We start from the raw sequence: 23,833 nt of genomic DNA on the forward strand, positions 1-23,833 counted from the left end.
CCTGATGTGGCCAGAAATTTCAAGTCATTAGATATAGGCCTGATTCACTGTGTGGTACCTCATGACAGAATGAGAGAGAGAAGCCACAAAACGTGACCTGAGGGAACAAAAAGCCCGATCTGCGCTCCTACATCAGTGACACAGGATCTTTCCAGCCAAAGAAAAAGCCCTGAACTTACGTGGAGACTATATTCAGGAACTTAATGCACGTAGTAATGCCATCTAACCAGAAAGCTATGGTAGCTGTAAAATTCCTTTAACAGTATACTTCCTTCTTGGTACATGAACCTTATAAGTGATTGAACAGAGGAAACCTAGTTCCATCAAATTATACTCAAAAGCAATCAATTTATATAGGAAGGTAACTTTTTTTTTTTTTTTGCGGTACGCGGGCCTCTCACTGTTGTGGCCCCTCCCGTTGCGGAGCACAGGCTCAGCGGCCATGGCTCACGGGCCCAGCCGCTCCGTGGCATGTGGGATCTTCCTGGACCGGGGCACGAACCCGTGTCCCCTGCATCGGCAGGCGGACTCTCAACCACTGCGCCGCCAGGGAAGCTCCCCACTGGCTTTTGAGACCTGTAACTGGGGGCTTTTGGCTCCTTTGACAGTTGATTTTAGCAGCACGGCCCTTCACAGCAGTCTCTTGTTTGGGGAGGAATAGGCGAGAGGTGGGGAAGTGGAGATTAACTGTGTTTTCCTGTCATTCTATTCATAGCCCCCAAACCTATTATGATCTGTTAGTTGATAGTTGCCTTCCTCAAATATTGGCTCACAGAAAGGGGAGGGAATGGGAATTTCGGGATGCCTTGATAAGTGACCTCACTCTATCCCTCTAGGCACTGGTTCTGGTTAAATCTGCAGCAGCTTGAGTCCCAGGACTCAATCCTCAGAGCCTGGAGCGGGGATGGGAGGCTTTTCCTGGTAACTATTGATCACCAGCAGGGGGAGCGCGAGGATCGCAGATTCTCTTAAGTGTGATTAAAACCCTTTACAGAGTAGAGTGGGTTTTCAAAACTGTTGAAGACTGATAGTTATGAATCACTTGCCTTCTAACTCAAATTTTCATTCAACTTTGCAATTTAAACTGTATGATGACATCAGGAAGGTATTAAGGCCAAGAATTAGAATCAACCAGTAAAGCTACAGAAGAAAAGAATCTGTAAATGGTGAGGACAGGAAGGGATTATTGAGAAGAGCTACTGGGGTGCTGGTAATACTGTTTCTTGATCTGATGTTGGTTATAGGAATGTGTTCAGTTTGTGAAAATTCATCAAGCTATAACACATAGTATAGGTACATTTTTCTGTATATGTATTAATTTCAATAAAATGTTTTAAAAACTAAAAACAAAACCTCTATGTATAACACAAGATATGTATTGGATTAGGGTGACTGTTCTTTTTACCACATAAATCTTAACCTTATCGGAGTCACAAGACCCTCTGAAAAAGACCCAAGGTTAAGAACTTTTGCAGCAGCAAAATGGAGAAGAGGAGCTAAGCATATGAACAGATAGTTCACCAAAAAAAGAAATACAAACATATGAAAAGATGCTTACTTTCAGTCTTCAAAAAAATGAATGCTTGTTAAAAGTGCACAGAGATACCAATTGTAACCTATCGGGTTGGCAACAATTCCAAACTTTGAGAGCACATTCGGTGGGGTTGGAGGTAGGGGGTGGGCAGTAGGCAACAGGCTCGCTCAGATATTACTGGAGGGATTGTGAAATGACAAGTCTAGGCATCCACCCTGTAGATGACATTTGTAGATCCATGCAATGACTTATGTAAAAGGTTAGCCATTGCAGCATTGGTTGTAAGAGCGAAAAGATTGGAAACAACCCAGATGTCCATCTGTACAGGACCGGGCACAGAAACCGTGGTGCGGCTCCATGCAGAAGCGCTAGGTAGCTGGAAACAGAGGAAGCTCTTTGTGGACTGAGGAAAGCTCTCCAAGATACAGTAAGTAAACAACAAACAAACAAAAAACCAAGATGTGAGCTAAGAATATATATTTGTATTACTTGTGTGTGAATAAAGAAACACTGAAAAGGTATACAGGACAGCAAGAGAAGCAGGTCAGAGCATGGGGGGGCGGGGGAGCCAGACTTTGCACCGTGGACCTTGGGTTCTGATGTTTGAATCCTGAAGTATCTTACCTACGCCAAACAACAGCCGCGGCAGGTTTAAAGAGCCCTGCTCTGAAGCTGTTGAGCTAAGCTTCTAGGCTCTCATACTTGTTATATCTGCCAACTGCGCAATGGCTGGGTTTGGTTTTTTAACTTTGAATGAAGCTGTGTCTTGATGAGAGTCTTCAACTTATTCTGCATTTGAGCTGCTGTGTCACGGTTTCCTGGCTCAGACTCAACTCCCAAGAATTCTTTCCTTGCCCTGCCTGTGTTCTAAACCAGTCTGCCGCCCTCTCAAGGGTTGACATCTACCTATAATTCATGAGCATCTTATTCTGCCTGAGGGAAGAGGAAAAGGTTTCACCAAAAGAGTGCTCCTGTGCCCTCAGATGCCATCTGAGACCTTGGTCTTCGTCCGTTCACCTTTGCCTGTCTCTACCGCCATTCTTTTCCCTTCCCACCTCCTTAAAGTGTCTTCCCTCCAAGACAAGCCCCCACTGTAACGTCACTTTGGTTCCTGTCTCTTGCACCTTCTCTGGAAACTCACACCATTTTTTCTGTACGTGCAAACATACATCATGTCTTCTCCTGTATTTAAAAAAACAAAAACAAAACAAACAAAATAACCCCACAAAACCCAAACCCACAAAGCCCCTTTCTACCTGGATTCCCCCTAAGTTCCCGTCCTTTTTCTCCCCATTAGACCATAGTCAGTGTCTCTCCTTTGATTCTCATTGTTCAGTCTGCTGCAACCAGACTTCCATCCTCACTGAAACGCTTCTGGCCAAGGGCAGGAGTGGCTTCCTTGCTACTGAATCCAGCAGCCCCTTTCTCAGCTCTCACGTTGCTTGAGTTCTGAGCACTGGCTGACGCTGGTCGTGGCCTCCTCAACTCACTCCCCTTCCAGCTTCTGTGATCCCTGCGCCCAGGGCCCTCCTCGCTGCCTGTCCTGCTCCGTCTCCTCCCCAGGCTCCTCTTCTGCTCGTCTGCGGTCCTCAGGCCTCGCCGCACCATGCTTCTCACCTCATTCACTCCCTGGGTGAGCCTGTGTCAGAGAATAGAGAAATCCACTCTGACTAGCTTGAGTGGAAAAGGAATTTACTGGAAGGATATCAGAAAGCTCACTCAACAAAAGGGAATGCTGAACAGCCAGGCCTCATCAGACTGGGGACACAGCCTTTGCCAGGGCCCAGGAATTCGCAGGCAGCCCCTCGCCATCAGATGCCACACGTTTGTGATCCCTCCACGCCGCTCTGCACAGGATTCAGGTTCTGAGGGGAGAAGCCCTGGGTGGCCCTGCAGCAGCCGTCAGCCTTTGTCCCCCACTACCAGTACCCGGGGACGACCACTGTCAGCATTTTGTCGCAGTGCTGTGATGTGCCTAGGAGCCAGGCTGGCTCTGTTAGAAGTCCGGCTTCACCACACCCACCCCTCTGTGTGGCCTTGGACATGCTGCCCAAGCCCCTGTGCCTCCATTTACTGCTCTGAAAAATGGGGGTAATGACAAGACCCACCTCAGAGGGCTTGGAGAGGATCGAGTGAGTGATTTGATAGGACGCTGCCAGGTTCCTGGTGAGTGTCCAACAAATGTTAGCTGCTATTATTATTATTATTTTAAATGTATCTATTTTTTTAATTATTATTTTTTTGGCTGCATTGCACAGCATGTGGGATCTTAGTTCCCCGACCAGGGATCGAACCCGCACCCCCTGCAATGGAAGTGTGAAGTCTTAACCACTGGACTGCCAGGGAATTCCCTAAATATATGTATTTTTATTGCTGATAAACTATGTATACAGTTTTATATTCTGCTTTTTTTTCATTAACTATTGTAAGCATCTTCCATGGCACAAAATATTCCTCAAAAACATTTTTTTTTTTTTTTGGCCGTGCTGTGCACCATGCGGGATCTTAGTTCCCTAACTAGGGATCAAACCCATGCCCCCTGTAGTGGAATTGTGGAGTCTTTTTTTTTTCTTTAAATTTATAATAAATAATAAATTATTTATTATAAATATTATTATTTATAATAAATAAATTGTTTTTGGCTGCGTTGGGTCTTTGTTGCTGCGTGTGGGCTTTCTCTGGTTGCAGCGAGCGGGGGCTACTCTTCGTTGCGGTGCGTGGGCTTCTCATTGCGTTGGCCTCTCTTCTTGCGGAGCATGAGCTCTAGGCACGCGGGCTCAGTAGTTGTGGCTCGCAGGCTCTAGAGCGCAGGCTCAGTAGTTGTGGTGCATGGGCTTAGTTGCTCCGCAGCATGTGCGATCTTCCAGACCAGGGCTTGAACCTGTGTCCCCTGCATTGGCAGGCGGGTTCCTAACCACTGCACCACCAGGGAAGTCCAGGAAGCACAGAGTCTTAACCACTGGACTGCCAGGGAAGTCCCCAAAACATAATTTTAGTGACCAAATTCTAGTCCATTACTTATATTCATAATTTCTTCTGGAGTTAACCATTCCTTTATTTTTGGACAGTTGTGTCTGTGTGTGTTGTATATGTGTGTGTTTGCTATAATAAAGAACTCTGAAAAACAGCACATACTGTGTGATTCCATTTATATAAAGTGCAAAAATAGAAGTAATCGATGCTGTTAAAAGTCAGGACTGAGGTTATATGGTGGGGTGGGGGGCAGAAGTCACTGGAAGAGTGCAGGAGAGGGGCAGCCTGTGGTGCTGATGACATACAGTTTCTTTATCTGGGCGCTGGGCCCATGGGCCCGTTCTAGTTGTGAAAATTCATCAAGCTGTATTCTTAGGACATGTGCATTTTTCTGTATGTATATTATACTTCAATAAAAACAAGAATAAAAATGAAAAGAACTCTGAGCTGAAAAATCCTTGTTTGTGTGTATATATACACATAAAAACGTGTGTGTATATATATCTAAGAATGATTATTTACTTAGAGTAGAATTTTACACCTGGAACACCTGAGTGAGAAGGAATGAGCTGTTTAAAGTCGCCAGTAACGCACTGATAAATTGCCTAAAAGAAAGGTTATCAGCCATTCACACACTCAGGGTCCACCTCCCTACACCCTCTCCAGCAGTGAGATGATCTTGTTTAAGTCTGCCTGTTGTAGCTGTCTTTCCTTTATAAGGTCACTTTTATTTACCACATTTCACTGAGATGGTAGGAGATGGTTCCCTGCCCAAGGTGCTTCTGCATATGTTACCTTTTATAATGTTAATAAATTAACTGAGGAGTCCCATAAACCCTGGATAGACATATTAACTTGCTTCCTGCCAGGACCATTTTCCCGTGTGTGGAAGTATAACCCGTGGCGCTGGTAGTACATTGGGTTTTCTTGTTTCCCTGTTCCCCCTGCCCTAAGATGTTTAACGCATGGCACCTCTTCCTGGGGACAGCACAGTTCCCCAATCCCAGTAATAGGCTCTAAAGGAACCTGGCTCAGGTAAGTTACAAGCTTAGATGGACAGACCCATTAATCTGAACTCTGCATGTGGCCTTCTCTTCTCAATATACCTGGCCAATCTTTGTCCATATTTCAAATTCAGATTTCCATTCAATGTACTGCTCTCACTTGCAGTTACCCTAGCAGTGTTATTCTAACCTCACAGAAAGAGAGCTTTGTTAAAATGAACTACTGTTTCTAAGTCCTTTATATTTTGCAAAATGCATTCACACACGACAGCTTGAATCCCCAAAACAATTCTGGGAGGTAGGTATGTTTATCTCCATTTTACAGTTGAGGCCCAGAGAGGTGAAGCCACTTGTCCAGCTGGAGATTGTCAAGGTCAGATCTTAAATCCCTGCTCTTCCTAAAGAGAGAATTACTTCGGGGATAGGAGAACCCGCTTTGGTTGAAGGAATAATTGCTGAAGAGGAGTTGAGGATTAGAGGCCACAGAAGGAGTGCAAGCATGTTAGGCCTGTGGTTATGAGAGCCTGTGGCTGGACCTGCTCTCGTTATTATGGGGCCCGGGGGTGGGGGTAGGTCTCTGGGACTCCAGAGACCAGGGCTGCCTCTTGCTCTCTCCAGGGCCCCCATTTCTACCGCTTCCTGCTGCTCAGCCCTTGGGCAAGTCACTGTACTCTGAGTCTCAGTTTCTCCACCTGCAAAATGGATATAACTACCTCTCTCTGCCAATTTAGAAGAATTACTTTGAGGATCTGGTGAGATGGGGCATATGATGCTGCCCTGGGAATTTTATTTTATTATTTATTTATTTTTGGCTGCTTTGGGTCTTCTTTGCTGTGCGCAGGCTTTCTCTAGTTGCGGCAAGCAGGGGCTGCTCTGTTGCGGTGGCTTCTCTCACTGCGGAGCACAGCCTCTAGGCACGCGAGCTTCAGTAGTTGTGGCACACTGGCTCAGTAGTTGTGGCTCGCGGGCTCTAGAGCCCAGGCTCAGTAGTTGTGGCGCACGGGCTTAGTTGCTCCGCGGCGTGTGGGATCTTCCCGGACCAGGGCTCAAGCCCGTGTCCCCTGCATTGGCAGGCAGATTCTCAACCACTGTGCCACCAGGGAAGTCCCGCTGCCTTGGGAATTTTAAAGTGTGGGGCACAAGGAATCCCTTAAGCCGTGTCAATTGTGCTGAGGTTGAAAAACCCTGACCTACACCTTTGCCAGTGCTGGATATTGCCATTCTTTTTAATCTTGCCAATCTGGTAGTTCTAAAAATGATACCTTATTTTACTTTGTACCTCTTCGGGAGAATGGAGTTATTTTTACTTCCTCCTTAATATATTATTTGATTTGTTTGTTTGTTTTTTGGCCGAGGCTCACGGCTTGCAGGATTTTAGTTCCCCGACCAGGGATTGAACCCAGGCCCCAGCAGTGAAAGCGCCGAGTCCTAACCACTGGACCTCCAGGGAATTCCTTGCAGTTGTCATAATGAACATGTAATATTTTTGTATTTTTTTGAAAAGCCATTAAAGGCTTTTTAAAAAGCTATACCTCTTTGCTGGTTCGTATGCAGTCTGTTCTTAAGGTTTGATCGTGTAAGTGCCTGCTTGTTTTTCCCTGATAAGGCGTAGCAAGAAATCCTCAATGTGGGCCTTGAGAAGCTGTCAATATTTCAGGTTCAAGTCCCCCATCCTCTGGCTTCAGAATTTCTCCATTTCTCTTCCAAAGTACCTTCTTCCAGCAGACACCCAGGCCCAGGAGCCACCTCCGAGGATCATTTTAGTCCAGAGACACTCCTCACCACAGACCAGGGCTCCAAGACAAAAGCTTTCCCAGGCTGACCTTAGGGCACCCGAACACCTGCCATGGACTCAGCTGCCCAGACGCCAGGAAAAATAAAATCCTCAGGCTCCTTTCTTAGCTGTGAAACCTGAGATCCATTCACCCTGTGCACCTCCCAGGCATTGCAGCCAGCCAAGGCCATGGGGCTTCTGCAGAACCTGGGGCTGCTGGTATCAGCTCTGGTGCGTCAAGGATGTGCTCACATTTCCCTCCTCTGGGTCCTGTCCAAATGGAAAAGGGCTAGAGCCCTGCCCCAAGCCCAGCCCAGCATGGCAAGGACCCCTAGAGACGGGTCCCACTCCTTTTACTTGGCCCAGAGCAAGCCATAGCCAGCCTGAAGGAAGTGTCCATGGAGGACTGGTTGGTATTACCTGGATCCTCCTGAGAAAATGTCCCATGTGGCAGAAATGGCGTAGGCTTGCCTGAAGCCTTTGCAGACTTTCAAAGTGGGCAGGCAGCTCCTCCTGGCCCAGGGCCAGGCAGGCAGGGCTTCTGCCCGTGGTTCTATGCCTTTGATGTGCAGCTCACTGTGGCTTTACAGGAAGTAAGGGCAGATGTGAGGCCGCCTCGTCTAATGGCTCTGTCCACTCTCTGGAATCCACACAGATCCATTCACACAGTGGGATGGAATGTCCACCCTGTGAGGCCATGGATGCCTGAGACGCCCCTGCATTGTTGACTTAGAAAGAGAGAGAGAAAGAGAAAGAGAGACTTAGAAAGAGAGAGAGAAAGAGAGAGAGAGAGAGAGAGAGAGAGAGAGAGAGAGCGCTGTTAAGAGGCTCCCGGAGGGAAGGGAAGGGAGTGATGTGAGGGAAAGAACACCCACCCACAAGTCAGGGCCTGAGTTCTGCTCCTGCCTGGCTCTTTCTCTGGGACACATAAACCACTTTACTTCTTTGGGCCTCAGCTTTCTTGCTAATCGGTTATGGATGGCACTAACTCTTTTCCAATTTGCAATTTTCTTAAATAAAAACATTGTCAATTAGATAAAGCTGGCTAAAATAAGTGAGAGATTTTAAATGAAGTTTAGAACCAGTCCAATTCCTGTTGGTTAGTTTTTCTTATTCAAAAGTAATAGTTGCTCAGAACAGAAAAAAAAAAAAAGAAGATACAGCCAAGCAAAAAGTAGTTCATAGAGAATTCATAGAGAACACCCAGAATTCCACCGATCCAGAGACCGTGCTTGTTGGTGTCTTGTTGGGATCCTTCCAGAAAAGAGGTTCTTAACGTGTATTGGTGGATGGGCTTTGGGGGAAGAGAGCCCCTGAATGATTTAACAAACCCCCCTCATGAGCCATTTAGGATGTTTCCATTATTTTACCATTACAAAGAATGCCGTGCAGAGAGAAGCCAGATGAAAAAGAATTAGAACTTAATGAGAAAACAAGAAGAAAAACAATCTAAACACCTGACAAAAATGCTTTAAAGGGCACAAAAGGAGTGCACAAAAATTACCATTCAGAGACAAAGGATTAGTGCTCATTTTCATCCATTTACATTTAGGTCAGCAAATATTTACTGGGCAGATGCTGTTACATGCCAGACCCTGTGCCAGATGCTTCCCACCTGAAGAAGAGATCTTCTTCAGGTGAAGCAACCAATCCCACGGTCTGCTCCTCAAGTCAATGCCCAGCATCTGTGATGTCCTGCCCTGGCAGGAAGGGCCTGCCAGCTCCCTGTTGAGTCATTGACCTGTGAGCATGCCCAGACCTTCCAACAAAGTATCCGTGAACAGATGGCCACGGCATGGGGGCAGCAAGGCCCAGACCTTTGAGGACAGACTATGCTGGTGACACTAGAAAAGGTTCTGCAGCCTCAAGAGGGGATGAGTGGGGATGGAGAGAAGCTGAGTCAGCCCTGACTGGAGGATATAAACTGCTGTCCTCCCTGCAAAAAGCCCGTGTGCCTGAGAGCAGTGCTTTTCCCACTCGTGTGTGTTGATCTCCTGGGGGTCTTGTTAATTGTGGATTTCGATTTAGCAGGTCTAGGGTTGGGCCTGAGATTCTGCATGTCTTACTAGTTCCCAGTGATGTGCTGATACTTCAGACCAGACTTTGAGTAGCAAAGCCCTAGGGCAGTGGAATCACAGTCTCCTGGAAGAACTTTAAAAATATGGAAAGTTTGGGGCTTCCCTGGTGGTGCAGTGGTTGAGAGTCCGCCTGCCGATGCCGGGGACATGGGTTTGTGCCCTGGGGACACGGGTTCGTGCCCTGGGAAGATCCCACGTGCCGCGGAGCGGCTGGGCCCGTGAGCCATGGCTGCTGAGCCTGCGCGTCCAGAGCCTGTGCTCTACTGATTCAGAATCTTCTGGTCCATTTATTCAGTAGTTCTCAACCGGGACTGCATGTTAGAATCATTTGAACAGTTTTTTAAAAAGCCGATTCCCAGGGTCAAGAATCACGTGATAGCCTCCCTTCTTCCTTCCCTCCCTCCCTCCCTCTCTCTCTTGCGGCTTTAGTTTGAAAGTCTCCCGCAGGTGACTCTGATGACCAGCCCAGTTTGCTTGGGGACCAGAGGCAGTGTTTCTGAGTCCTGGCCGCACATCAGAGTCACCCGAGAGCTTTACAACATGTCGATATCAGGGCCCCTCCCCACAGACCAATTGATTGAGAATTTCTAGGGGCTGAAGCCAAGTGGTTAGCGTTTCACAAAGTTCCCAGGGTGCAGCCCCAAGGGTAGAGACTGATATAAAAATCATCTTGGGATTCTCAGTGGAAGTACAAGTTACCACACTCTCTGCCGAACATTCAGTTCAAGGTCTGGGGTGAGGGCCAAGAACCTGTATGTTTAACAAGAGATGCTCATGAGATGGCAAGTTTGGGAAACGTTAAGGCAGAAAAAAGATCCTTGGGTTGGAGTCAGAAAGACAGTGCTCCTGGCTGTGTGACTTCTCACAGGTCACTTAGCCTCTCTGAGATTTGTATCTCCATTGATAAACCAGAGATGACAATAACTGCCTGAGGCAGGGATGGATAAGATCTGTTTACCCATCCATAGGACAGTTGTTGGAAAGTGGCTGCTACAGGCCAGGGACTCACATACCCAGCTCTGCTTTGCATTTAAGTGGGGCAGCCACAGGGTTCTGTCCAATGGAATGTGAGCAGAGTGAGGAGTGCTCACCTGGTGTTCTGCTCTCTCTTTACTATCTGCCCATAAAGATCTATGCCCATTGGATATCAATGCCTGGGTGATCTTGGAAGCCTGCAAAGGCAGGTTGACAGAACCCCCTGCCACTCCCCCCACCGGCTGCTAATTGGACTTAATGTGAGTGAAAAAAAACTTCAACTGGGTAAAGAAAGTCACTGGGATTTGGCAGTTTAGCTGTTACAGTAGCTAGTGCTATATTAACTAACACACTGCCTCGAGGATTGTGGCAAAAACTAAGTTATCAAAAGCAGAGGCTGCAAACAAACTACACGAGGGCTTAGCTCTGGCTCACAACTATGTTTGTTACAAGACCAACTTGGGGTCTATGAGTCGCCACAATCCCCACCACACCCTGTGGGATCATACCTGGCCGGCCTCATATTTACGGCATTTATGGCATTTCTCTGATCTCTGTGGCTTCCTGAGTCAGCGGGCCCTGATGTAATAGATGTAGAAGTTAGATGTATTCGCTGTTAGGATTTTTCACAGTGAATTCCTTTAGGTGACTTTTAATTCCCAGGAGAACCATTCATCCTGCCCAGAATTTGGAAGCAAAATCTCCTGAGTGATCCTTACTGGCTGAAGGATGTCGTCCAGCCCCACCCCACCCTGTGACCATTTCAGCATCTGTTCTATGGTGGTAGCAGGAGGAGGAGAAAAGAACTCAGGTGCTGGGACTTCCCTGGCGGCCCAGGGGTTAGAACTTCACCTTCCAATGCAGGGGGTGCAGGTTCGATCCCTGGTCAGGGAGGTAGGATCCCACATGCCTCTTGGCCAAAAAACCAAAACATAAAACAGAAGCAATATGGTCACAAATTCAATAAAGACTTTAAAATTGGTCCAAATCCAAAAAAAAAAAAATCTTTAAGAAAAAGCAGCAACAAAACCTCAAGTGTATCTGGGGATCAGGTAGACGCGGATCCCAGCTCCAGCTCTGCTGGTTCCTAGGTGATGATACGAGGTGAGACATTTTCTGTTTGCCGAGCCTGTTTTCCCCTCTGTCAAGTGTGGACATTAATACTCTTCTTGTGGGATTTCTGTAAAGGACCTGGCTAAAGGTCCTGAGATGACCATGTTAATTCCTCCCTCTTTTCCTGTAGTGTGGGGACCAAGACCGGCTTTGCCCCCAGTAGTAAGGGGAAATCCAGTAGTATCTCTTTTTTTATCAACTTTGAATTCTTTTTTTTTTTTTTAATTTATTTTTGGCTGCGTTGGGTCTTTGCTGCTGTGCGCGGGCTTTCTCTAGTTGTGGCGAGCGGGGGTTGCTCTGTTGCAGTGCGCGGGCTTCTCATTGCAGTGGCTTCTCTTGTCGCAGAGCATGGGCTCTAGGCCCACGGCCTTCAGTAGTTGTAGCACACGGTCTTCAGTAGTTGTGGCATGCGGGCTTCAGTAGTTGTGGCACGCGGGCTCTAGAGTGCAGGCTCAATAGTTGTGGTGCACGGGCTTAGTCGCTCCGCGGCATGTGGGATCTTCCCAGACCAAGGCTCGAACCCGTGTCCCCTGCATTGGGAGGTGGATTCTCAACCACTGCGCCACTAGGGAAGCCCCAACTTGAATTCTTTTGAAAAGATACAAATAATGCGCTTCTATTGTAGGCATATTAATCTGCTCTGGCTGCCATAACGAAATACCGGAAATTGGGTGTGGCTTAAACAACAGAAATGTATTTTCTGGAAGCTGAAAGTCCAAGATCAAAGTTGCCAATGGAGGGCAAACTGAGAAGCTTATTTTCCTGGTGCATCTAGTTGCTCAATGATAAATAACACATTATAGCAAGGTAAGCAAGGATATATTAAGGAATTTTATGTGAAGTTCCCATGAATGTTTAGGATAAACTATGTGTCAGCAAAGGCATTATGGGGCTCCTCTAGTCATGCCTCAGTCTCCTGGGGTGAAAGTGTGACCTTGGACCAATGAATGACTTGACATCGCTGAGCCTCACCTCCCTCATGTGGAAAAAATGATTGCCGTGCAGGTGAAATGAGGTGATGCACGTGGAGTGCTTGGGTTGATAAATGCTCGCTGTGCTGTTGTGCACATTACTGTCATGTTATGACCTTATGGCTAAAAACAGGCTCTGGGGCTGGCCAGCCTGGATTCGAATCTCAGCTCCACCACTTTCTAGCTAGATGGCCTTGGGCAAGGCCACTTAGCCTCTCCGTGCCTCAGTTTCCTCCTCTGTCAAGTGAGGCTAATAGGATTATTGTGAGGGTTAAATGAATTGACGGTGCCTGGACACACAGGAGTGCTATGTAAGTGTTTGTTCAATAAATCATCATGTGTTCCCTTCTGCCCTCAGAGGTCCTTCTGGAGAAAAGTTAGAAAATAACAGCTTCAAAGAGAGACGAGCTATTTCCAGACACTGATTTATAAAGGAATGTATTTCTATAACACCAGTTGTCCTATTTGCCTTTTAGAAGATTTGAGAGGCAGAATGCGTTTATAATGGTGGAATCTTCGGCAGGTGGCTGGCCAGATTCGAGCTATCTGGGGGCATGGCCCACTTCCCTATGGCTCCTGGTGCCCTTCCACCGAGCCTGACCTTGGACTGGTGGCTTTTCTGGCACGGGCCAGGGGTGGGCCAAGGGGAGGAGGAGGAAAGGAGCTCCCGGGATCCCCCTCGCCCCTCCCCCACTCGCCCAGTGAGTAATGACATTCACGGGGATGGGAGGGAGGGAGCGAAGGAGAGGGGCAGGCTCGGCGAGGCCATGTGATGCTGGGCGAGAGAGAGCCGCCACCGCCGGAGCCTCCTTCTTTCTTCCCTCTGATTTCGGGCTGTCATGGCGACCCCCAATAACCTGACCCCCACCAACTGCAGCTGGTGGCCCATCTCGGCGCTGGAGAGCGATGCGGCCAAGCCGGTGGAGGCCCCCGAAGCATCCGAAGCGGCCAGCCACGCCCATTGGCCCAAGGAGAGCCTGGTTCTGTACCACTGGACCCAGTCCTTCAGCTCGCAGAAGGTAGAGCCCGGAGGGAGCAGGGGAACCCGACCCATGCACCAGGAGGCTTGGGGGAGGGGATCTGGGAGGGCTTAAGGGGTCTGAAGACCTGGTGAGAGACTGGAGGGTAGAATCGGGGGGGCTTCGGGGCCCAGAGGATGGGGGAAGCTGGGCTGCCCTCCCGGGAGGTGACTGGCGCTGTCTTGGGCCCCAGGAGCACCGACCCTAATTCTAGGAACACCCGTTCTGCCTCTTTCCCTCCCAGAAAGACCCGGTCTGTTGAAGAGCTGAGAAGAGAGACAAAGGCAAGGGGAAGGGAATGGGCACTGCTGGGAAGGCGGCCTGTCGGAGGGGGCTGCTGCTGCGGGGAGGGGGGAGGGGCGCTTCCTGGGGTCCAGCCTCCGGCCCCAGTAGTCCCATCGCAGGCCCTCCCCCCCTCCCCCCCACCCCCGCGCTGCTGTCCCCATGCCACAGGCCTGCGGGTCAAAGCTCCTCTGCCCTTCTGCCCGGCTGGGGGCCTTCTGATTGGGGCTTGAAGGGTCTGACCCTAGCCCTCCCTCCACCCCACCCCCAATCCTGAGCTGAGAAGGAAGGAGTTAACCCATCTCCTCAAACCAGCTCAGCTGGCCCGTAAGGTCTGTGCTTTTTGCTCTTAAAGGCACAGACGGCCACACGGTCCCATCTCAGACTCAGGGGAGCTAGAAGGCGGTTGGGAATGCAGCCTGGTGTTGAGTTATCGGGGTTCCCGCTTCCTGGGGGTGAGGTCCAAGCACTGAGCCTGCAAGACCAGGGGCCTCTAGGAGCGCAGTCTCTCACCCTGGGCTGTCCTCTCTGTGGGGTACGAATTCAGCACCATGGCCAGGTCCCAGCAGCCGGTCCTGTTGGAGCCTAAGGGTCACCCATTGCCTGACCCTTCGACTTCTCTTCTCCCTGGAAGATCCTTTTGTTCCATTCACTCATTTTCCAGATGGAGAAACAGATTCCTTAAAGAGAAATGGCCTTGGAACCAGGCTCTTTGGTTTGATTCTTGGTCTAGGCTCAGTTCCATCATCTGGAAAATGGGATAATAATAACAATAACAGCAACTTCTTCTAATTGCAACCCCCTCTCAGGATTGCTGAGGGTTGTTGAACAGGCGGTACTGCTTAGTGTTCTACACTGGCACTGGTCAAACTTGAGCATACATTACTGGTTCAAGCACAGAATACTGGGTCCCACCCCAGAGATTTTGATTCAGCAGATCTGGAGTAGGGCCCAAGATGCTGCATTCTAACAGGCTACCAGGTGAGGCTGATGAAGCTGGTCCACTGATCCCCCTTTGAGTAGTTCCTAGTTTAAAGTACAGACTATGAGGCCAGAAATTCCCCAGCAGGAGAGCCATCTTCTCCAATAATTCACCATGGAGTTTTCGGCAGGTCACTTTGCTTCCCTAAAGTCTCAGTTTTATAATCTGTAAAATGGAGCTAGTGGCAGTACCTTCTTCAGAAGGCTATTGTGATGGTGAAATGAGATGATGCACAAAAAGTGCTGATCGCAGTGCCTGGCATGGTGTCAAGGCTCTGTTCATAACGGGTGTTATGATATCACTAAAGTGCTAGGTAAAGGAGGGGTTGGAGTTAACCAAGGTCATGCTGGGACTCTTCTGTACATGCATGCTGAACACCTACTGCATGCCAGGCTCTATACAAGTTGCTGGGGGGTTTGGGAATGAATCAGACTGACCTCCAGATGCCAGGATGTCCTCCTCCCCAGAACCTCAGGAGCCAGGCCCCAGTGACCAGGAGGTAGGAGGGTGGCCCTTCCCCTCACCATTTCCTGAGGGAGCCTCCTGAATATTCCTTATTCAGCATGAGCTCAGGGCTAAGGTGGCCCCTTAGTCAGGGATGGGACCACCCACTGCAATCCCATTTGTGACCAAACCTCTGACTAAGGCAGCCTAGCATTCTCCTGCCTCTCCTGCCAGGGCCTTCCCCTTGCCCAGGGGCCTGTCGTGGGTTCTAGAGGCAGTGTAGCCTGATGGAAAACACATGGGCTCTGCAGTCAGATGGTCCTGGTTCCAGTCTCATCTTGAGTGCTTACTGGCTGTGTGACCTTGGACAAGTCACTTCACCTCCTCTGTGCCTCAACATCCTCATCTGGAAAAGGGGACGTTTACATCCAACCCTGTAGGATTCCTGGGGGACTGAAAGGACAGGGACATGTGTTAAGTGTCTGGCACACAGTATGGGCTTAGCAGGCACATTTCCTTCTTTCGCATCAGTCCTAAAGGGCCTTTCCTGCATGCAGAGGGCCCTCCCAGACATGGCAGAAGGGAAGTAAATGATCTCTACCTGCCACCCTGGCCTTACTTTTCAAGCTCTTGGGCACTGGCGCCCCAGCCCTGTCCATGCTGCCCTTGACCATTTACCAACCCCTCTCCCACTCCCAGGAGGTCCACAGGCGAGAACTGCACATCTCACTACTCCTCTGCTCAGAAGCCTACAGTGGCTCACAAGTCCTTCCAGGAAAAAGCCGGAGTCCTCATAATGGCCTCAGGCCCTACTGCAGGATCTAACCTTGCCTGGGTCATGGACCCACTCATCATTCGGGGGAAGCCTATGGACTTTTCTCAGAATAGTACTGTTAATTGAATAACATCAAATACATAGGAGTATTAGATTAGAAGGAAAAGCAATCATACTGAAGTAAAGCTATTGACATATTTTCAAAACAAATTTGTTACATAATAGTATGTGTTTCTGCATTAACCCATAGTATCACATGACCTAGTGGCAGGACTAATAACTACTGTAATGTTGAAGTCGTGACGGATGTAATTGCAGCAACTGTGAAGTGATGAAAATATCTGATTCCTAGCAGTGACAATATTACAGGCACTGCTAACACCACCATGCTTTGTTGCCTACACTCATAATTGAAGAGAATGCTAAGTGTCAGCTTGACATGACTGAAAATAAACCTGTAATTTTCCCATCCTAGTTTGAGGACTCCCTGAATTTATTCATAGACCCCTGGGTCTAGGAGTCTCAATTAAATGTCCCTGTGCATGACCCTTTCTGACCTCCTCTCCTTTTGTCACCTCCATCCATCCTGCTCCAGCAGGATGGCCACCTCACCATTTTTCAAACATGTCAGACACGCTCCCACCTCAGGGCCTTTGCACTGGCTGTCCCCTCTGCCTGGATCCCTGTGTGGACTACTCTCTCTTTGTTCTTTGCTCAAATATCACCTTCTCAGAGAGGCTTGCCCTGATGGGTCGCCCTACTTAAAATTGCCACTTGCTTCCCTGATTCCCTGGCACCCCCAATTTCCCTTACCTTGCTCTATATTTTCTTTTTTCCGATGAGCTCACTGTCTTTTGACACACCGTCTCATTTTAACTGCTTCTCATCTGTCTGCCTCCACCAGAATGTCAGCTCCCTGAGGGCAGGGATCTTTGTTTCGCTCACGGCTGAGTCTTGAGTACTTAGAACAAGACCTGGCACAGAGCAGGCACTCAATAAATAAGTGTTGAAAAGTGGCGGACTTGTAAGCCATAAGATGTTACATAAAAAAGGCATTTGATTCTGCAGGCCTAAAACTGGTGTAAGAAATAAAGCTTATTAATTTTTTTAAAGTATTTGTGATAAATAAACTACGACTCCGAGACTCTAAGTGTCTTTTACAAAGTCACACGGCAACTAAGTGGCTGGGCAGAGACGCCAGCCCAGCCCATCACAGTTTTCTCATAAACAAGGGCCCGGGTGAGGGGGGACAGTACCTAGCCATGACAATGAAGCCCCAGTGGGTGACTTTCAGGCACCCACAGGAGGGATAGTTGGCCCAGAGTTGGCTGATGTCTGGTCACACTGAGTGGTGACCACCTAAGTCTGGCGCAGTTCCAGGAGGCAAAGAAGGCAGATGGCCTTGGTGGCCGCGCGCCCTCCCCCGCCCCCTCCCCTGCAGGATGGCACATGGCTCTGGCCTGCAGCTCAGCTAGAGGAGAAAGTCTCCTTGGCTGCTTGCTGGTGTGATCCTGAGGCAGCTCCAAGCAGGACTGTTGTTCCTCTAAAGACAGTCCCCTCCCCAGGCAGGAGCCCCACCAGGAACCCTCACTGGAGTTCAAGGGCAGTGCCCAGGGAGCGGTCCCTGGGAGCAGAGGCCCTGCCAGGATGGGAGGCCAAACGTCTGGACCCGCCAACGGCAAAGGCCTGATTTAGTTTCTGTTTCCGTCCGTTCAGAGATCCCAGCTTGACCCAGACGCTGGGTGGCTGGGCAGAACCTGCCAGGAGGATGCCAGGGCAGACAGGAAGGGAATGGGAACTGCCACCTAGGTATGTACAGGGGTCATCGATGCTTAACAGGAATAGACCTTTGCCTCTCTCTGGGGTGCCCTCTCTTTCTCCTGGGCTGCAGCTAGAAGTAGGGGGGAGCATGTAGGAGTGGAGCTTGCCATCCTTTTGCTGGGGGACCTTAGACAAGTCTAGCCTACTTTCTGAGCCTCAGTCCACAGGCAGGGGATAGTTGGGCTAGGTGATCATTAACCACCTGCCAGCTCAGAACTGTCAGGAGGCTCTCTGTTCGCATCTACCAGGTCATATGTTTGTCTGGGACCCCCTGGAGATTAGGGAAAGACTCAGGAGGGGCCAGGCCCAGGACTCCCTGGAAGGAGCCCCCAGGGCAGAGAACACTGGTCTGAGAGTCAGGAACCATTGCTTCTTTTAGATCTACTGCTAAATTGGCTGTGTGGCTCTGGGTCAGTTAGTCGCCCTCTCTGGACTTTCGTTTTCTCATCAGCAAAAACAGGAGATAGTCTCTGCTCTGCCCTCCTCTGGAAGGCTATTGTGAGCATCCAACCACCAGATGGGAAGGTGTCTGGGGACAATAAAGGGCTAGGCTGATGTTGGCAAATTATTTTTCACTTCACTTTGTTTCTCAAATAATTTGAGAAATTTTGCTACTGATCATGGTGATGATAAGAATTTCTGCAAATTTCATGGCCAGATTCACATTTGGAGGCCAGGCTGAGAGTCCAATCCTGATAATGAGAATTATGAATAAGCACTAGCTATATACCAGACACTGTGTTGGTGCTACTATTAATACTTCAATTCTGCAAATAAAAAAACGATGAAGGCCAGAAAGTGTAACGAATCCGCCCAAACTCACACAGAAGAGCCAGAAATCCTATCCCAGGTACGTCCAGCAGTGACACCCAGCCCCGTAACCACCAGGCAGCTCTGCCCCTTGTCCCCAGGGCAGAGCTGTGTTCCTCCCACCACCAGACCCCGGGGATGTATCCCCCATCCCGTACCCCAGGGGCCCAGGAGTGGGCTGGAAGCAACACGGTCCCCTCCAGTGTGGGACCTCGGACCTCCCTCCCCGCACGCCCCGCCCCCCCTGGGCCGAGTGTCCCTGTGTGTCCGCCCGCCTTCCCCGCTCTGACCCTGGCGCCTGCAGGTGCGGCTGGTGATCGCCGAGAAGGGCCTGGCGTGTGAGGAGCGGGACGTGAGCCTGCCGCAGAGCGAGCACAAGGAGTCCTGGTTCATGCGGCTCAACCTGGGCGAGGAGGTGCCCGTCATCATCCACCGCGACAACATCATCAGCGACTACGACCAGATCATCGACTACGTGGAGCGCACGTTCACGGGAGGTACGGCGGCCGCGCGGGCCCTGACAGCGCCCCAGCACCTTGGGAAGCCTGGGCAAACCCCGCGGGCCCGGGCTCCCCCACAAGGAACCACGGGCTACAGGCAGGGCTCAGATGCCGCCCAGGAACCGCAGAGCATGGCCACAGGTCCCTGGGGACCCCACAGATCTGACCCCCCCTCCCCGGTACTGAGGGAAAGGGCGTGGCCCAGACACCCCCCTTGGAGCGGCTGGGGCTATAGCCTCCTTGCCAGGGGACTCTGGAGTCACAGGCTCGGCCACAGACACTCTGGAGCCCATCAGGCGTGAACGGGACCCAGACCCCCTTCTAAGTCCCCACAGACAGGATCCAGATCTCCCGGGGATGCCAGGGCTCGGCCAGGACCCAGCCCCCTGAAACCCTGTATGCATAGTCAGGGCCACAGGCTCTTCCGGAACCCCCACAGACATGGGCCCGGATACCCGAGAACTTTGCAGACATGAGCAGGGCCCGGCACCCCAGAACCCCACAGAACCCTATGTCCTCCGTCCCTACTTCCCTCCCTCTGGCCTCGCTCAAGTCCAGAAGCTCGGTGCCCATGGCAGAGGCTGCAGATGCAGCTGAGAGATCAGGGCCCGGACATGCACTGTTTTAAAAGAACATGAATTAGTTGCCAACATTTAAAAACCAAGGAGAGTTCAATTTCAAACATCCAGGTTTCCAGCTTCTCTCCAAGTCTGGCAACACTAGGCCTAGAGACCCACCTGGCAACAAGCCCAGGCAGGTGAGGAGTTGCCCCTCAGGGGACGGCTCGGCAGGGCTCCAGTGAGGAGAGGTAGGCGGGCAGGATCACTAGGGTCCCTGTCAGCCTGCTGGGGACTTTCTCTCAAGAGTCAAGGAAAGGGGATGGGCCCCAAACTTCTGGACATGTCGCGGTTCCGGGATGCTGAGGTTGGGGGATGGGATGCCAGAGGCTGGCCTCTCTGAATCAGGGGGGCGGGAGGCCCGACACAGGGCCCTGCGTGCCGCCGCCCAGCCCCCGGCCATGCCCCGCAGAGCACGTGGTGGCGCTGATGCCCGAGGCGGGCAGCCCCCAGCACGCGCGGGTGCTGCAGTACCGTGAGCTGCTGGACGCGCTGCCCATGGACGCCTACACGCACGGCTGCATCCTGCACCCCGAACTCACCGCCGACTCCATGATCCCCAAGTACGCCACGGCCGAGATCCGCAGTGAGTCCCGGGGTCGGGGTCGGAGTGCAGAACCCTCAGGGTAACCCGGTCTTCGCCCACCTCCTCCCTCTTCCTCCCATTCCTGTATCTCTTACTCACTTTCTTCCCTTTATCTCTCCTCTTCCGCCTTCTCTCCTCTTCCCAATGGATATCCCTCTGCCTCTGCCTCTCTCTCCATCCCTGTGTCTGTCTCTGTCTCTCACTCTGGCTCTCTCTCTCTCTCTGGCTCTCCGTCTCACTCACCCTGTTTCGAGCTGAATATGTCTTTCTCCCTCTCTGGCAGTCTCTCTCTCATTCCCTTCTCCTGCCCCCTCCTCTTGTCCTGCCATCCCATACAGAGGCCATAGGGCTATCTGTCCCCCTAGAGGCTTGCCTGTCCATGGGAGCTGGGACACCTCTCCACAGGCATCTCAGCCCCAGACACCTGGGGTTGGCAGCCCAGGGTACTGAGTGACATCAGGACTGGCATCACCAAGGAAGATTGCCCAGATATTGCCAGGCCCCGGGCCTCTGAGTTCTGATTCAAGCATCCCCATATACTGTCCTAACTGCCAGCCTGATTGTGCCCACAGCCTACTTTATCCTTTCATTTTTTTCAGTACTCAGTAAATAAGTGTTGGATTAAATCAGATTATCCATCAACAACTGTTTACAGACTTTGGTCCAGGCTCTATGCAGACACCATGGGGTCCAATATACAGATGAAGCATGATGATTCCAAGTAGATAATAGGTGCTCGGTAAATGGTCACTTCCTCTCTCTCAAAGGAATGAGGCTTACGTCCAAGGGTGGGCCAGGTTGTGGCACTCGATTTTGTCTCTTTAGAGTGCCCTTGAACAGGACTCAGGACATATTTATATTGTCCTGTCCCCACTGAGTCAACAACATTTAACAACATTTATGAAGTCTCCTATGACCCAGGCCCTGGGCAGGGGGCTGGGGACAGAAGGGGACTGTCACAGCTTCTACCCTCCCAGGGTCACAGTTTCATGGAAGCAGAAAGACAAATGACCAGATGATTACAATGCAGGACTAAGTAAATTTGAACAACCTCTCAGGAGGGCAGTCTGGCCCTCTATATCGAATATTAAAAGGCCCACACTTTGGAGACTGTCCTGCAATGACACTTGGATGTGTGCACCAAAGAAGTACGTACAAGGATATGCATTGCAGCATAAGGGGTAATAGCAAGAGGCTGGAAATAACCCAGTTGACCATGATTTGGGGACTGGGTAGATAAATTCTAGCACATACAAACAATGAAATACTGTGCAGCTGTTAAAAAAAAATAACAGGCATGTGGAATGCTCTCTAAGATATATTAGTAAGTAGGGAGAAAGTGAAGGGCAAAAAAATGCATCTAGTGTACTATCATTAATATATGTAAAGGGATCGAATGGATACACAGGTGCTTGCAAACACAAGGAGTATTTCTGGAAGGACGCATGAGAAGATTGGGAGAGCAGAACTAAGGGACTGCAGGTTGAGAGGAGAGAGATTTACTTTTCACTGTACGTTCCTTAATATTGTTTGAATTTTTAAACAAACATGCATGTATAATCTATTCAAAACTAATTGATTTGGGGACTTCCCTGGCGGTCCAGTCGTTAAGACACCGTGCTTCCATTGCAGGGGGCATGGGTTTGATCCCTGGTCAGAGAACTTAGATTCCGCATGCCACGCAGTGTGGCAAAAAAACAAACAACCCACATTGATTAAAATTTTTCTAACCTAGTACCAATCAGTGTTATGATAAGGGGAACATAGAGGCAGTGGGGCCAGAGAAGATGCCCATCCCAGTCCAAGAGATGTCCAAGTGGGGCTGGGACCCAGGGGAGAGGGCAGGCCAGGTTTGGGCCCCACCACACACCTGGCCCATCATGTCCCATACTTACTGGCTAAGAGTTCCAGAGAAATCCTGCCCCAGTCATGGAACAGACCTCAGGATCTTATCCCACTTAATGCTTCCACCTCCTCTTGTAAAACCCACAGCTTACAGCTAGACTTTTAATGTCAGATTATAGGACACTTTGTCTCTCCCATTAAGTATAATTCTCAAGGTGCTGCCTTGAGTTCCATCATTGACCCACATTCCATCACCCAGGCCTTTTCAGCATCTTTAAAAGGCCAATTTCCCAGGAAAGGTGATCAATATGTCCCTGAATCTTCAGGGAAGTTGCCTCACCAGAAGTGGAAGTTTCAAGACACCAAGCTCTCTTATAGTTTTTTTAAAACAAGTTTTTCCCTGTGGATTACAGTGAGTGAGCTCTAGACTGAGAATCGGACAGATCCTGATTCAAAATCTGCTTGTCATTTACTAGTGTGGAATTTACTAGCCTCTCTGAATCCGTTTCTTCACTACAGAAAGGGGTGAGGGAGACGTTCACTGAAGCATGAGCTTGTCCACATTTAGGGTGATATTCATTTCCGGCAAACTCCTACTCATCCCCTAGAGTCTCCTCCTCAGTGAGGTTTCTTGACACCTTGTGCCCCAGGCAGGTGGCCCTCTGGGTCCCACAGCATTCTGTTCACTCTTCATTAGAGATTGATCATGCTATGTTGTAGGTATCTCCTTTATGGTCTAGGGCAGGATGGCATCTCATCCATCCCTATGTCCCAGCCTGTAATGACATAGTGTCTCCTAGTTATGCCTGTTGATATTGTTACTTCCTGGACTACTGTTTGAATGGGACCTATTCCAAGTTGTTGGGGGGAAGGGAAAGGAAGAGCACCAGGTATCAGAAGAACGGGACCTTTCCTATTCTCTCCCCAGGACATTTAGCCAACGCCACCATGGACTTCATGAAATTGGACCATGAAGAGGAGCCCCAGCTCTCTGATCCCTACCTTTCTAAACAGAAGAAGCTCATGGTGAGTGACCCCAGGCCTGCTCATTCCCCTTTCCCACCATCTTTTCCATGGAAAAGAAGAACTGGAAGAAGCTGGTTCTAAGTAGAGAGTCAGCTGATGACATGAAACGGGAAAACCACTGGTTTGCTTTCCCAATCCTGTCTCCTCTGTCATTTACTGGCCCTTTGACCTTGAGCAAGTCACTGTCGCCCTGGAGCCTCACTTTCCTAATGTCTTAGGTTGTGTCCCTAAGAGCAGAGCATTGGACAGAGGTTCTGGGGTAAGCGAGGTATTGAGGGAGCGCTCTAAGGAGAACCCAGTAAGGATGAGATAGGATGAAGAAGGGGCTAAGTTCACCTGATCCCACAGGGAGCTCTGGAAGATAAATGGTGCCACAAAGTCGATCCACCTTGAGACAAAGGGACAGACTTTTATACCCTTATATCAGCCAATCATTGACCTATTTATTTCCCAAGTATTTCCAGGAAACTCCTCGTTGGCTGAGAACAATTCTCTGGAGAAGGGGAAGCTGTGAGCCACTGTCAACCAACTCTCATGGCAGCTGGTGTATGAGAGTACCAGCCCCATGAAAGGGATCTGGCCAGGACAGTCAAGCTCACAGGACTATTGTGAACACCAGATGAGGATGCCTTGTAACAGTGGGGGTATCCTATACACTTAAGGGGATATAAGGAGACTGGGTTTGCAGAAGGGGATTTGGGCCA

The 23,833-nt window shown here is 49.8% G+C and overlaps 1 protein-coding gene across 5 annotated transcripts in view; it reads left to right on the top strand.

Annotated features, from left to right (window-relative positions):
* The first annotated feature begins 1,861 nt into the window (after positions 1-1,861).
* Positions 1,862-23,833, top strand: part of GDAP1L1 (ganglioside induced differentiation associated protein 1 like 1) — a 32,950-nt gene continuing 10,978 nt past the window's right edge. The window contains exons 1-7 of one of the 5 annotated variants that reach the window (XM_067708203.1): positions 1,862-1,961; positions 12,077-12,258; positions 13,300-13,441; positions 13,686-13,725; positions 18,860-19,052; positions 20,085-20,258; positions 23,032-23,129. In XM_067708203.1, the coding sequence (XP_067564304.1) occupies positions 13,329-13,441; positions 13,686-13,725; positions 18,860-19,052; positions 20,085-20,258; positions 23,032-23,129 (618 nt within the window). In that variant the 5' untranslated portion in view covers positions 1,862-1,961; positions 12,077-12,258; positions 13,300-13,328. Of the gene's footprint in view, positions 1,962-12,076; positions 12,259-12,984; positions 13,124-13,161; positions 13,442-13,685; positions 13,726-18,403; positions 18,596-18,859; positions 19,053-20,084; positions 20,259-23,031; positions 23,130-23,833 lie in introns of those variants that run through there. The other 4 variants (XM_067708205.1, XM_067708201.1, XM_067708202.1 and 1 more) reach the window with 4 other exon arrangements.

The sequence above is a fragment of the Pseudorca crassidens genome, chromosome 15 (genome assembly GCF_039906515.1).
Source record: "Pseudorca crassidens isolate mPseCra1 chromosome 15, mPseCra1.hap1, whole genome shotgun sequence".
Classification (NCBI taxonomy): domain Eukaryota; kingdom Metazoa; phylum Chordata; class Mammalia; order Artiodactyla; family Delphinidae; genus Pseudorca; species Pseudorca crassidens.